Below are 14,661 nucleotides of genomic sequence, written 5' to 3'. Positions count from 1 at the left end.
TACCCCAGCCAGCAGCTCAGCCTCATGCAGCCACTCGCTCACTCCCCCTCAGCGGGATGGGGGAGAGAATCAGAAGGGTAAAAGTGAGAAAACTCAGGGGTTGAGACAGAGACAGTTTAATAGGTAAAGCAAAACCCACACACACAAGCAAAGCAAAACAAGGAATTCATTCCCCACTTCCCACGGCAGGCAGGAGTTCAGCCGTCCCCAGGAAAGCAGGGCTCCATCACGTGTAACAGTGACTTGGGAAGACAAACGCCATCACTCCCAACATCCCCCCACCCCTTCTGTCTTCTCCTCCCAGCTTTATATACTGAGCATGATGTCACATGGTATGTAATATCCCTTTGATCATTGGGGTCAGCTGTCCCAGCTGTGTCGCCTCCCAACTCCTTGTGCATCCCCAGCCACTCACTGGTGGGGTGGGATGAGAAGCAGAAAAGGCCTTGGCTCTGTGTAAGCACTGCTCAGCAGTCATGAGAACATCCCCATGTTATCAATACTGTCTTCAGCACAAATCCAAAGCACAGCCCCATACCAGCCTCTATGAAGAAAATTAACTCTACCCCAGTCAAAACCAGCACCACAAAGAATAATTATCCAATGGATACCTTCACCCCAACATCCAGAGCAATACTTTCCTCTGGAGGCTGTGCTGGTCCCAGTCAGAGGGCAGGACAAGGCACGGCATATTTCTTGCCTGAGCTACTATAGTGCTTTCTGTGTTCCTTGCCCTCCCTAGCAGACATCCTAGGACCCTCAGCAGGGTAGGGAGGAGGGCCAGGAGGAATGCACTTACTCTGCCATCCTGTCTCAACAGTTATCTTCCCATCCTGTGCAGCCTTGATCTTCCCTTTGGTGTACTCCACCTCGGGGTCAGCCACAAAGCAGTATGTCTTGGCATCAAATGGCTGGTTCTGGGCTTTTATTCTCTCCTTCTCTGATTTGCGCAGGTATGGTGCAGCCTCACCAAAAATCTCCATGCCAGCATCTCTGCTCATGGCTGAAGCTGAAAGACAGACCTTGCTGTGATGGTCTCCTGTGCAGTCTTTAGAGTTGAGCAGAGTGGAGCTGAACGTCCACCAGCCCTCCCAAGGTGGCTGCTCTGAGAGCACTCTTCTCATCTCTCAGATGCGTGCCACAAGGTCTTAAGGGAGATATTTGCTGGATTCAAAGCTAGAATGTACAAAAGTGACGAAGAAGAGCTGCCACCCTTCACGGCCCCAAGGAAAGGGGATCCATGCCCGAAGGAGCAGGAGGGCTCCCTGGGAAGCACAGCAAAGGGGAGGAATCTCTAAAGGATTCATGTAGTCCTTAGTAAGACTGAAGCCCTGAAGCCTGTTTTTCTTTCAGTTCTCCATTTACGATTTCCCCCACTCCCTTTTAACATGGAGCCTGTCCTAGTCCTCTGGCGGGCAGCCCTAGCGGGAAGGAACAGACACGTGCCATGGCCTGTTAGAGCAGCTCATGCAGGGGAAGAATGGGAACCTGCCCACAGTGAGTGCAAGGGAAGAGCCAGCTCATGCCAGTCTGGGCAAGCTGTTAGTTTTCATGCCTTAAATTCTCACCTTAACAATCAGTTGACAGAAAGAAGGAAGGAACGGGCTGACATCTCTGATCTCTCAAAGAGAAAGAGTGGAAGGTCAGACTCCAGCTAAGGCACAGCCTCTCTGAAGGCCGAACACCTCTCACTTATTGCAAGCAACCGCTCCAGTTGAGAACTACTGAAGTAAACCAGACACCAGTCCTTCCCTACCCAAGGAATGGGCCAGTGGGGAATCTACAGCAGATTCCCACCACAGTGCTACAGCCTTGTGAAGCTCCCAGCACGGGGAACAGCGCCTGTGGCAGGAGCCCTGCACCCCTCTGCGGGTCAGTCACAGCACGGCCACAGCATGGCCGGGGGATCGGGTACCACCACCAAGGGCTTTCTCCCTGACAGCTTTTATAGACTCAGCCCCTTCCCTTAGCTCAGCCCCTTCCCTATATTTGGAAGGAAGGGTTCGACATTCCTGCGGGCTCACCAATTGATGTTCATTTTCTGCCATATACAGTATGTAAAGAAAGGTGCCGCTCTTTTTTCCAGTTTTAGTAACTCTGGATCTGACTGTGGTTTGTAGACTCTTTGTTGTGAGAATTTGCTCTACTGGGAACATGCTCTCCTGCCAGCTACAACTATGGCCGGCACTTCACTGATACCTGCTCTCACCTATATGTCAAATAAATAATAGTCCAGAAGGGACCTGCCCCTCTGCTCCTGCTCACGGGATGCCTGGGCAGAGTTGCACAGTGGCAAGGGAACACAAAGCAGCTACCCATAGGGTGGAAGGCAAGGCCATGGGAAGGGGAAAAGGTGATGAGGATTCATGTAGGGTCAGTATGGCAATACTTGTGGCTTCCCCTCACTGCATGGGCCAGGGAGGATGGGAGGAAAGGCTGTGACTAAAGTATGATGTGACAAACCATGTCAAAAGAGAGGCTAATCAGAAAGAACAACACCCAAATCTAGCCAGGGATGGACATTTCATGAATGCCAAACCCTGAATATGCTACAGAAATTTAGCTTAAAATACCACTTTGACTGCCTAGGACGTTCACTACCCTTGCTGCCAAAAGGAGCTGGAGAAGCCATGTCACACCATGCTACCAGGTTCTTAGACACAGCTGATTGCAATTTCCAGGTGAGAAGGATATTGGTAAGGGGACATAGTAGCCACCAAAATGCTGGGCACTAGCCACAACTCTGCTCAGTCCTGAGCACTTGTGACCCAGAGCAGCACTTCCACATGAATCCCTGGGGCTGTAGGCTCAGCCATACCTGGGGAAAGGCAGAGCTGTGTCTGAGGAGAAGCAGGCTGTGCAGGAGTACACTGCACCTATGCAACTCTTGCCTGGGCAGCACAGACCGAGGACTGCAGCAAGGCATGGCCAGCATAGGCTCAGACACCCCTCTCCCTTCCCCAGAGCGGGGCTGTGCCACAGGTTTCCAGGACCATGCTGCCAAAACATCACCAAATCCGCTTTAGCCTACATGTGTGCCCTGAAAAGCACAGGAAACCAGTGGGAATTAGCATGGAGAAAAATAAAAATGTAGCGAAATCCTCCAGCTCTGCGGGAGAGGTTGCAGGTCAGGCAGGATCCAGAGCTGAGGTCTCCCATCTCAGGTCAAAGCACCATGACCAGCAGGCAGCACAGCCAGGCTTCTGCTGGGTCTCTCTCTGTCCCAACAGCCTGTGTTCTTAGTTGCACATTTTAAACAAGATAAAATCCTCACTGACTCTTGCAAAAGTCTTGCAAAGGGGCTATGAACCAGGGTGGGCTTTGAATGGAGGTCTTCCAGTGTCAAATGCTCTATTAGGTTGGTATGGAGCAGACAGGCAATGGCTGCACGTTGACTCACCTGGCAGGGCAGGGGAGGACAGCAGTTGGCAAGAGCAATGGGAGCCTTCATGCCTGCACAGATAAAGGTAGTTCCTAGTCCATGAGCGGAAGGATCTCCTCCATCCTGAGTCAATCTGCCTGTTCTGGTCATCTTCTGTCACTGTTCAGTATTCCCGTTCCCCCTCCGCACTGCATGGACACTCATCCAAGGCTGCAGCACCAGCCTTCACTCACCAGAACAAAGCCTACAGGACTTGTGCGAAGCCAGAAGCCTACCCCAAGAGCTCCTGCCACCACCCAGAGCACAACTCCCAGCTGGAGCACCCTAGGGCACCTGCCTCTGTGGCATGGGGGATGTCACCTCATCTTTCAGACACAGTGGCTGGCCCTGCTTGTGTCTGCCCCATGCTGACCCTGTGGTCTTACACGAGCATCACTGTCGCTAGTGTTTTGACAAACATGTTCCATGTTGCCCTTAATTTCATTTAAGGTCACTAAAAATGGACACCACTGCCACATATCTCATGAACCATGAATTCCTAGAATCCTCCTAAGCCTGGAGGATGAGGGAAAGCTTTTTTTAGCAAGCATCCCCTGTGATCGGCCCTTTGAACTCAGTGGATGTACCGAGTGTCTGCAAAAAGCCGAGACACACCAGACCAACTGTCGGTTTGGGGCTTTGTTCTGATACTGAATTGTCAGTGTGGTTCAGACAGGTCCTTTCCTGCTCCCAAGCATGCCCCAAAGCAAGGGGGATGGACTCTAGTCCCCACCCAGCTGTGAGATCAGAGCGAAGAACACACGCAGGCAGCGAGAGCCACTCTCCCTGTTTTCTCTTGCTGGTTTGGGTGCCCAGCTGAGAGCAGAGTGCAGGAAAAGAATTAGCAACGAGCAATGACCCACAGGTAGCCCCTGCTGCCAACTAGTCACAGGCACCTGCTGAGCACTGCACCCAGAACACACAGGACTGTTTAAAACCATTTGCAGGCAGCCATTGTCTCAAATGCTCTAAATCAGGGCCAGCCAGTATATCCACAAGCTGTAGTATCATCTCATGTTCTCCCCAGACCAGCAAGGGTTAGTAGCTGAAAAAATACACATTGATTACTTTCAGATCTCCAAGTAATTCTGATCTGTGAACTATGTAACTAGCTACAACAGCCATTGCTATTACATGCCCGTTATTGGAAAAGGGCCCATTTTTCATTATAACAAAAACACTCTTATTTCTAGCAGTTCTCCATCATTACATGAAAACATTTCTCAAGATAATAGTTGCTGTAAAATCTTATCAGAAAGTTGCCTGGAGTAAGGGCTGAGATACAGCCTGTTACACTGTAAAGCAGGAATGCCAGGAGACTCTGGGAGTGCAGATGAATCTGCACATCTACATTTTTGGGGTTTTTTTCTTTGGTCTTAAGCACATGCATTGGATTTTTCTGGATCAAGAAGTGTATAAACCTTTCTATGTTTAGACGTGTTTGTGCTTTGAATGTTTGACAGAGGGATGTTTGAATGTTGGACAGAGGGATGACAGAGCTTAAAGCAAATGAAAATCACAAAGTGTCATAATAGGTCTAAAACGTAAATCTCTTTTTAGAAATGATAATGGGAGTTGAATGATTTGGACACTGGAGGTCTTTCAATCCAACCAAGGAAATCCCAAAATTTCACCAAGCTAAAGAAAGATTACTGCTTTGATTCCACGTATCTGGAGTTTTCCAGAGAGTAACTGCTTTAGAAATACTCCATATTTCACTCTGGCAAGGTGGCTATTCTTCCCACTCTGCAGAGGAGATCACACATGAATGATTTGCCTCCTCTAATGCAAAGAGGCTGGGCTAGACTCAAAGCAGGCTGTGGACATCTGGGTGCCAACTTCCGGCACTGGTGAAATCCAGACCCCAGGGATTTGTCATGAAGCTCCTTCCACTGTGCAGGGGATCGTTAAGCACCTCAGAAGGACAATTCACAAACTCTGATAAAAAAAGGGGATCTGCTTAGCTTGAGCTAAGTGACGATGCTGAGCACCCACCCCTTCAGTATCAGCCCCAGAGCCTGCCTCTGCCTTTGGAGGGCTCGAGCGGAGCTCAGCCCCTCTGACCGGGCTAGCTCTGGTCATTCCCAGCAGGACCAGCAGCCAGGAAACGGGACACCTGAAATCAAACCTTTTCTTAGCCAGGGGATTTTCAGCTGATGTCTCTCACCTTCCAAGAAGAAGCGAAGACAGATGTTAAGAGTCAGTGTCAGAAGCAGGGGCATCAGAAGGAAACATGGCTGCAGCCTGGAGGCTCCAGGGCTCAACTGGTGGACACCTTGCTCCCAGTATAATGCCTGGGGTTTGGTCCTACTCCTGTAGAGAGATACTTCTTATTGCACTCCCAGGGCTGGCGGACATCTCGACTGTTTCACCTAAACCGCAGGATCATGCAGGATTAGTCTTCTACCCACAGAGCCATTACCTACAACAGGCCACACACAAGTGCCACCTCTGCATTTGTGGAGGATCCTGGTAGCCCTCAGGAAACCCCAGAGCTCTACGTGCTGGGGCTCAGCGATCCAAGCAAGATGAGCGCAGGCCTCAGGCTTGCTGCTGTGAAACCAGGTCATCATGGTCCACCACATTGTGATTCAGGTGCCTGTGGCCCAGGAGTGAGGGTTTAGCTGCACACCCATGTTCAGAGCAATGTGAACAAAATGGACTACAAATATAAACTAATTTAAGAAATGGTGTGATGCAAAGGGAGAGATCAGTGGGTGAGGAGGGATGTCTTACCTTCGCACGAGGATTCTCAGGAGCCATCATTGCTGCTGCAAGGCAGTGTGGTATGGAGGTGGTGGTGCTGCCAGCAGCCCAGAGGGCTCCCAGAGGAGCTTTGAGCCAGCACCGTCCCTCCACTGCTGCAGGGCACCTGCAGCAGCGCAGGCACAGCCTACTCACGACAGCTGAGTAGAGGGGCAGAATCCCCTCCCTTGACCTGCCGCTCACGCTGCTTTTGATGCAGCCCAGGACACGGTTGGCTTTCTGGGTTGCCAGCACACATTGCTGTGTCATGTTGAGCTTTTCATCAACTAACACCCCCAAGTCCTTCTCCTCAGGGCTGCTCTTAATCCACTCTCTGCCCAGCCTGTAGTTGTGCTTGCATAGATGATCATTAAGGTCCTTTCCAACCCAAATGATTCTATGATTAAGCTTCTCACAGGCAGAGGACAGTGAAACACCTTCCTATACCACCAAAACCTTCCTATGGCATGGCAGAAAGGCCCCAGGGCACACATGTAGTTGCACATCTACTTGCAAACAGCCCTGGGGAACAGCAGCTGCAGTTATATCTGTTGCTCCATGCTACCAACATCATTTGCAGACACAGGGCTGTCCTGAGGTGAAGGTCACAAGGGTGCTATCGCAGCGAGCTGCATTGCCTTGCAAGGCTCTCTAGTTCTGGTGTTTCCAGGGAGCTTTTATTACTGCCCTTCATTCAGACAAGGGCACTCATGGCTCAATATACTCCCACAAATTAAAGGTGGATTTACTGGTTGGTGTCTATTTTTGCACAAAGAACTTCGGGAGAACAAGGAGTTTTTGTAAGCTATAGCTGAGTAAGTTCCCTGGCATGCTGAAGGAACCTACTTTATTAAACTAGTAATACACAGCTTAAAACATGGAATGAGCTGGCTCTTGTACAGAGACAGATGCAATCATTCCTGCCCAGGTCTCCCCAGCACAGATCCTCATACCCCCAGGAACATGTACAACTGATGCAGAGCTGCTACAATCAGGGGCTACATAATCTACAAGCAGCATAGCTTGCTTTAAAAAATATCAGTTTCCATTTGAGCCAAACCAAACCTTTTAAGTTCTCTTCTAGGGGGGAAATAGTCAGCTTTTTGCTTTTCTTTTTAGGCCACCAAACCTAAGAGCAATCCAGTAAAACTGACCTGTTATCACCTCACATCTAATAGCAAGGACTGTGGCCATTCCCCCTGTAGCACAGCCCAAATTATCTGCTTCACTAAGTATACACTCACTGCCCCAAGGCCAAGGAGCTCCTGCACAGCCCCAGCACACGCTGTCCTGGAGCCACAGCTCCTGGGTCTTCCAGGTGAGCATCCTGCAGTAGCAGCAGGGACTGGAAAGCCTCGGCTGCAATCAGCAACCTCAGTGCGGCATGGCAGGCTGTCATAGCTTTGTTTGAATCCTCTGCAGTCTGCGCATCATTTGTTTTACTTGACTGAAGATACATACTGATTTGCAGCTAGGTGGTAAAGAGCCTTCAGCTCCATCCTGTAGTTCACCAGAGAGCACGTGAGACCCCTCATTGATCCCACAGTCCTGGCTATGGGCTGATTGGAGCACATCTTCAGAACATGGGGTCGGTGCTTGGACCATGCAAGCCTGATGAAGTGAGAAAAGGCTCAGAAAATGTAGATATCTGCAGAGTTGCTGGAGAAAGGGAGAAGGAGCTACAGTATCTCAAACCACACATAGCCCTGACCCAAGATAGAGATGAGGAAGACTTCCTTTCTTCCTCAGGCTGCTAACAGCTAACAAGTAGCAAGGATTAAATGTTTCTGGGCAGCTGCAGGACACTAAGTTTCAGCCAGCTTTCTTCAATGGCCAGGCGTCTTTTCGCCACTGAAGCTCGGTGCCATTGGCTGCAGTTTCTGAAGGACTGCCATGACAACAGCCTCACTGTTACCACAGCTTGCAGCGCTCTGCAGTGCTGGCCAACAATGCCATTTAGTCTATCATTGCCAAAATGACACCAAGAAGGGCTGGCTGTGGCATTTCTATCAGCACTAAGGAGCCGGAACCCTGCATGTTTCAGGAGCCTGAGTCTCCATCAGCTGAACCCCCGTGCGAGCAGCACATCTGCGTGCTCACCCCAGGGGAGGGGGTCAGGGAAAAGCAAAGGGCTGGGAAGAGCCTAGAGGGATGCAGGACATGCGGCAGCCCCAGTGGAGGAGACGCAAGCAGAGTGACAGCCACATGGCCAGGTATCAGCTCACGTGCACACCCTGGTCTTCCTTGCATGTCACTGTTGCCCCCAAGTTTGTCCCATCCCTTGGTCTCATGGTAGCATTTTTTGGTGCCCTCTGCACAGTCTGCTCTAGCCTGTACTTAAGCCTGCTGTGCCTGCAGCAACCTCCCTGCTTCCTCCCTGTACCCCCAATAAGCGGGAAGAGGGGCCTGATACACAAAGGCAGCTTCCAATCAAGGAGCCACTGCAACAAGCACAGAAGAGCTGTCCTGAGCTCTGCAGCCCTCTTCGCTGCCCTCTCACTGTCGCTGCAGCTTGCCCCTGAGTCAAGCTGGCTGGTTTGTGCTTTGCAGTGGCTTGGGAGCACTCCTAAAGTTGTCTTTGTCTCAAAGAAGGTGCTGGTACAAATCCGTGCTGAGCGGAGTGTGCCTGGTGACTGTTCAGCCAGCAATCCAGGAGCACTCCGCAGGGCTCAAGCCAGCAAGCTCTTAGGCAGGAGACTCATCAACCCCTGGAAGCGCAGGGGCTCAGCTGGCACCATTAGGAAGCATTTGCTGAATATAAGTGGTCAAGGAAGGTGACTGTGAACCAGGAGCCTACCAGGACACTGTACCCTGTTTCCAGACAGCAGAAACATCTATTTTTCCTCCCTTGTATGAGTTACTCCATCAAATGGGGAGTTTGGCAGCAGCAGGTAAATCCAGCACTGTGGAAATACCTGCCCTGGAATTGTCCTGGACAGTCTCTCCAGGGCACAGCAGGCTGCTCTGCTTGGGGACAGTCATGAATGATTAAAGACACTACTATCATTCAGGCACACCACAGGACTGCAGCCTAAGCACTGTGAGCATACATGGCCCAGATGGGCTTCACCGCCCAAGTGCAAGGCACAGGCTGAAGCAGGAGATCTGCTCCAAAAGCACCTGGTCCCATGCTGGGGCACAGCTCAAGCGGAGAGTAGAGCTGCTCAGCAGCTCCTGGTCAAAACAAGCTGCTTCAAAATGAATGCTGAGGACCAGGCACTGACTGGACCAGGACAGGGAGCTGCATCCTCTCTGCTGCAGTTGCCTGCTTTGGGCACAAGCGAGCTCATCGGCTGCAGCACACACAGTTTCAGAGGTGGGGAACAGATAAATTCCCGTGTCACAGGCCATTTGATCCAGGTCAATTCTCCTTAAGATCAAAACAGGATTTGGACTGAGCCTTCTGGCTACCACGGCAGGCACACAGAGTATTTTCACACTGGCATTACATGTGACAGGGTATGGAAAAATAAAACCTGATTTGGATTTTGCCCTGATGACTGCAGACTGATGCTCAGTCTGGCTCCCGCATCCACTCAAGAGACCCCAGCCAAGATAAGGGCTTGCTTTCCTGACAGATTTCTTTAAGTACAGAAGAAAAAATTTCAATGAAGAGGGGGGGGGGGGGGAAAAAATCACAGAAATGTGTTTGGAGCACATTTCTGGGCACTTAAAAGAGAAGGTGACTAGGAACAGCCAGTGTGGATTTGCTAAGATACCAATCACATCTTGCCATCCTGATCACCTGTTATGATAAAATGACCAGATCCGTGGATGTGGGGAGAGCACAACCTGGGATGCTGCCCAACCTCAGTTCCCGAAACTGTCTGCCATAACATCCTTGTGTGCAAGCTAGGAGTTTATGGTCTGAATGGGTGGACAACTAGATGGGTAAAGAACCTGGCTGGGCAATAAGACTCTGAGGATGGTTGTTAATGTGTCACGTGCATGAGTCAGTCCTGGGAGTTTTCCTGTTTGACATATTTGTCAATGACCTGGCAGAGACAAAACCACGTGCTTATGAAGTCTGCAGATGGCAACACAGTGGCGGGAGCAGCTGATACCCTCCAGGTCAGAGCTGCCATCCAGAGGGACCCAGACAGGCTGGAGGGATGGGCTAACAGGAACCTTATGAAGTCAACAAGGACTAATACAAAGTCCTGCATGTCTTTGCAAAAACATGCGCTGGGAACTGACTGGCTAGGGGCAGTTTGGCAAGAAGAATGTGAGGTCAAGATGGTTAGGGGCCGAGACCCAGCCATCACACACAACATGAGGAGAGGCTGAGGGAACAGGACTTGAGGGAGAAGGCTTCTGCAGGACCAAACAGCAGCCTTCCAATACCTGTGAGGAGGTTATCAAGAAGATAGAGCCAGGCTCTTCACCCTGGGGCACGGTGAAAGAACAAGAGTAAATGCTGGTTGAAATGAGAAGTTCAGACTAGATATAAAGAAAAAGATTTGCTCTAGGGGGAAATATTTTTTACTCATCTAGAGAAGTTGTGCAGCCTCCATCCTTGGAGGTTTTCATGCCCTCACTGTTTAAAACATTGAGCGACCTGGCCTGACCCCAAAGCTGCCCCTGCTTTGAGCAGGAGGTTGGACTACAGATCTCCTAAGGTTCCTTCCTATCTGACTTATTCCATGATCTGGACTGCAGATGCAACATCAGGCTTTGCAGACGTTTAAAGCCATGATGTCTGTACCTCTTCAGTCCCTGGCTCTGCCTGTGCTGGTGGTGAGAGCATTCCCCAAATGGCCAGCTTCACCCATGTGGATTCAGTATCACTCATTAGTTCGGCTCCTCCATGGGCTACGTGCGCAGCACACAAGGAATGCATTGCCTTCCTTGGGTAGACAAATGGAGCCGTCCCTCATTCCTCAGACATCTTGTCACTAGTCTCCAGCGTGGGATGGCATCAGCTCTGCAGTCAGTATTATAGACGCCAGCCGCTCTGAAGAGATGCTATTTTCTGCCAGTATTTTACAGGACAAGTAGGCTGGGGCTGGGTGTGGTGTGGGCATACACAGCAATCCTCTGCAGATTGGCCTCTGCCAGGCTTGTACTCCATCATCCATCCGTCCATCTGTCTGCTGGGTACCCAGGGGTCCCCATTTGCCCTAGGTAACAGAGGTTCACCTTCACAGCACCAGACTCCCAACAAATTTGGTTCCCAAGTGAAACCTGTAATCTGGTAAAGTTTCCGCAAGGGAGACTCATTTATGGAGCCAGGCACCCTCAGCCCCAGCCCAGCGCTCAGCACAGCTACAAGCAAGGTGTCTGGCCGTAAACTTTCCCCTGCCAGACCTGAGCTCCCTCTCTGTGGGCTGTGCACTGCCCTCCGGGCTACAGGGCATGTGGGTACGATGAGTACGGGGGGAGTTTGCTCTAATACTGAAGAAATACTGGACATCCACTGACAAAGAGTCTCCAAGCCCCCCAGCACAGCCCCTTTCCCCCACTATATATCCAGCCCTTGAGCAGCTCTGCCTCCTGGTGAGCATTCACCACAGCCCTTGGTCCTCCTAAATATGCAGGAAACAGAGCTGTGCTCCCTGCTGTCACCAAGACAGGGCAGTGAAAGCCTAACAGTTGCCTAAACAACAAATTTTTTAATTATTTTTGAAAGAAAAAAGAAAAACAACCAAAAAACCACAAACAAAAAAACCCCCAAAACCCATCCTCACTTGGAAAGAAAGTTTCCCTCCTGGGAAAGGCCAAGGGAAAAGACATGGGCAGGGTCAATCTGAGAGGTAGAAAGCAGCAGGGCATCAGCTGCTCCCACTGCCAGGAGGCAAGGCATGCGTTGGAATGCCATGATGCAGCCCACAGGCCGGTCCCTCCATCCTAAATCTTTCTGTGCCCTTCCCACAGGCCTCCCAGTCTGCCACAAGCTTCCTGTGTCAGCTGGCTCTGCCTTTCAGGGCACATAAAAACACATTAAAGGACATGTCACTTACGCCAAAACATTTAGGCGAATACAGAAATCTTACACTTGTCTCTGTAGCGGGAGTCAGCTGCAAATCAGCTTTAGTGAAATAAATGTAGATAGGGCGATCCTTGACATGCTGCAGTCCACAGGCTTTGTACGGAGTTTGCGAAGCCTCAGGACAGAGCCTTGGCAGGCTTGCCTTGTCCAAATTTCTACTGACTTCTACTTTGTTTTACCCTGGCTTAGCTGTAATACCAATTTTTCCTTCTGAGCAGGTGGTTCTGGCTAATTTTTTATTTTTACTTATCATTGCTTCATACAACCCTAGTTTTACACAAATTGTACTCTGCAGAATAAAGTATTTGTCACCAACATACTGACGCAATATAAAGAAATACAAGCCTGATATGACAGCGGAGACCTTGAGAAGTGCAGACAAAGGATGCTGTGTAGAGAAGTACAGCCACAGGATGATGAGAGATGGGGCAGAGACTTGGCCCTGGAGACTCTACAGCCACAAATAACTCACGAGTGGTCAAATAAAGAAATACAGACCTGAAGGTGTCACCGATGAAAACCAATTTTCTCCAGAGACCAAGTATCCAATGCATGTAAAAATGCATGAGACGTAACGTGGAACCAAACAATGGAAAAAAGAGAGCATCTTGTGGTATGACTGACTTCATCACATACCCAGTTTTTGTTCCACAGACACGAGGTGAGCAGTAGGTGTTCGACAGCAATTTACCGTTACACAGCAATCCTTCAAGAACGAGAGTCAATTTTTCACTCTTTCCTGCTGCCAGTAACAACTGATCACAACCTACTGAAGATCACTGTACTAAGCAACTCATCTGCCTAGCACCACATGACATTTTTACACGAGTGCCTCCTTTAACCCTCACCCTTTAAACCACCCACTGCTGCAGAGCATGCACATGCCCCTCCTATGCTTCCATTATATGCAAAACACCACCACCACAGTGATTTAGGGGAAGACTCAAGGAAACTGCCACACTTTTCACACACACTCCCCTGTGAAGAACGCAGGGGCCACAAGAGACCCCAAACATGAAGGGAAGTCTCAGTCTCAGAAGGATGCACACTGGCGTGACAGGGAGGAACCCCGGATGGCATGATACGCAATCCTGGCGTTGCAGTGACTGCTGCTCACAGAGATCCCCGACAGCACCAGAAGAGAAGGATCCTCAGGACAAGGCCTGTTCCTAGCAGAGGCTACCACATACATCAAATGCAAACTACTCCTCTATTTAGCAGTCAGTTAAGTAAAATGAGTTTTAAATCAATAAATACACTCTCTCTCTCTCTCTTCCTTAGCCCCATGATCAACCTGCTGCATTTTTAACTTTGAAATACTGTCTCTTTCCTGTTCCTTTTGGAAGACAGATACAGCTGAAAAACATGTATTGAGTCTTTTCAGTCCCTAAAGATTCAAATTACACTATTAAAATTAATCTTTTCTCCATAGGGTATCTTAAGTGCTTAGGACTAATTAAGAGAAACATAAATAGACTTTAAAGAGGCAAACAAAGTATCCTCCCAGATCAGCTGCTTCATTTCTTAGTCACATTCCCACCAGGTCTTCTACGTCGCTATTTTCAAGAAACACAGAACAGAGAGGAATGGACTTTTTACTACAGAAGCAGCAGCACAATTCCTCTCCCTCACTTTCAAGGAAAATATTCAGATCTGTTCTGACTTGTTCAGAAAGGAAAAAAAGTATTTCCCCAATACAAGTAAGGTAAATAAGAACTTGGAGACTTTCGGCACATGAGAGGGCATTAAAAAAACCTGCACTGGCCTGCACTTCTAAACACCATCTCCACTAGCAGTACTCGCTGCTAGTTTCTGTTTGATACCAGTCAATATGAACAACTTGTCCAGTACAGATTGACCCCACTGAATGGCCAGAGTGTTGGGCCACTGAGACTCATAAGGAGGTGGTATTTCAATGTTTCTTTTATCACAACAGCAGATAAATACAATTTACCACCTTCTGGATCCTAATGCACTGTATTGCACAAGTCATCCTCAAAACAACTGCATCAGAAGTTGAAAAAGGAGGTAACTTTCCCTGGGAAAGATCATGATGAATAAAGGAAACAGACACACACTCATCCAGAGCAGGGAAGCTCAGAGCACTGAGTTCAGTCTTAACAAGACAAATTTCACAGAAACACAAAATGCTGGTTGGAATGCAGCTCCAGAGGTCTCCAGCCCAACTTCCCGCAGGACTATCACCAGCAAGCGAAGCCATGGGCTGTCTTGTTTCAAAACGAACTGGTGCAAAGCCACCCAGACAAACGCAGAGCTAGTAGGTACCAAAAGTCAGCTCTGTAAGGAAAGGGATTCCAGGAATTCCAGGATTGTGGGGAAAAAATCAAAGGCGAAGAAAGGCTTTTTAGAAACAATGCTGACACTTGCAACCACTCCATGAAAATAAAGTCATTACTGCCGGTGTGCCATTTATCACAGACACTAACATTATTGATAGCACCTTGGATTTCACACAGCCTCGAATTGACAGAAGGCTTAAAGTGTG

General features: G+C 49.4%; 1 protein-coding gene across 1 annotated transcript in view; it reads right to left on the bottom strand.

Moving 5' to 3' along the window:
* LOC104633937 (uncharacterized) overlaps positions 1-6,064 on the bottom strand; it is a 32,927-nt gene extending 26,863 nt beyond the window's left edge. The window contains 5 exon segments of the mRNA XM_075770699.1: positions 391-392; positions 800-1,009; positions 1,569-1,621; positions 3,401-3,453; positions 5,589-6,064. Of these exon segments, the coding sequence (XP_075626814.1) occupies positions 391-392; positions 800-1,001 (204 nt within the window). The 5' untranslated portion in view covers positions 1,002-1,009; positions 1,569-1,621; positions 3,401-3,453; positions 5,589-6,064.
* Positions 6,065-14,661: the final 8,597 nt, after the last annotated feature.

Source organism: Balearica regulorum, chromosome 18 (assembly GCF_011004875.1).
Source record: "Balearica regulorum gibbericeps isolate bBalReg1 chromosome 18, bBalReg1.pri, whole genome shotgun sequence".
Classification (NCBI taxonomy): Eukaryota; Metazoa; Chordata; class Aves; order Gruiformes; family Gruidae; genus Balearica; species Balearica regulorum.
This window is presented reverse-complemented; position numbering and strand designations above follow the sequence as displayed.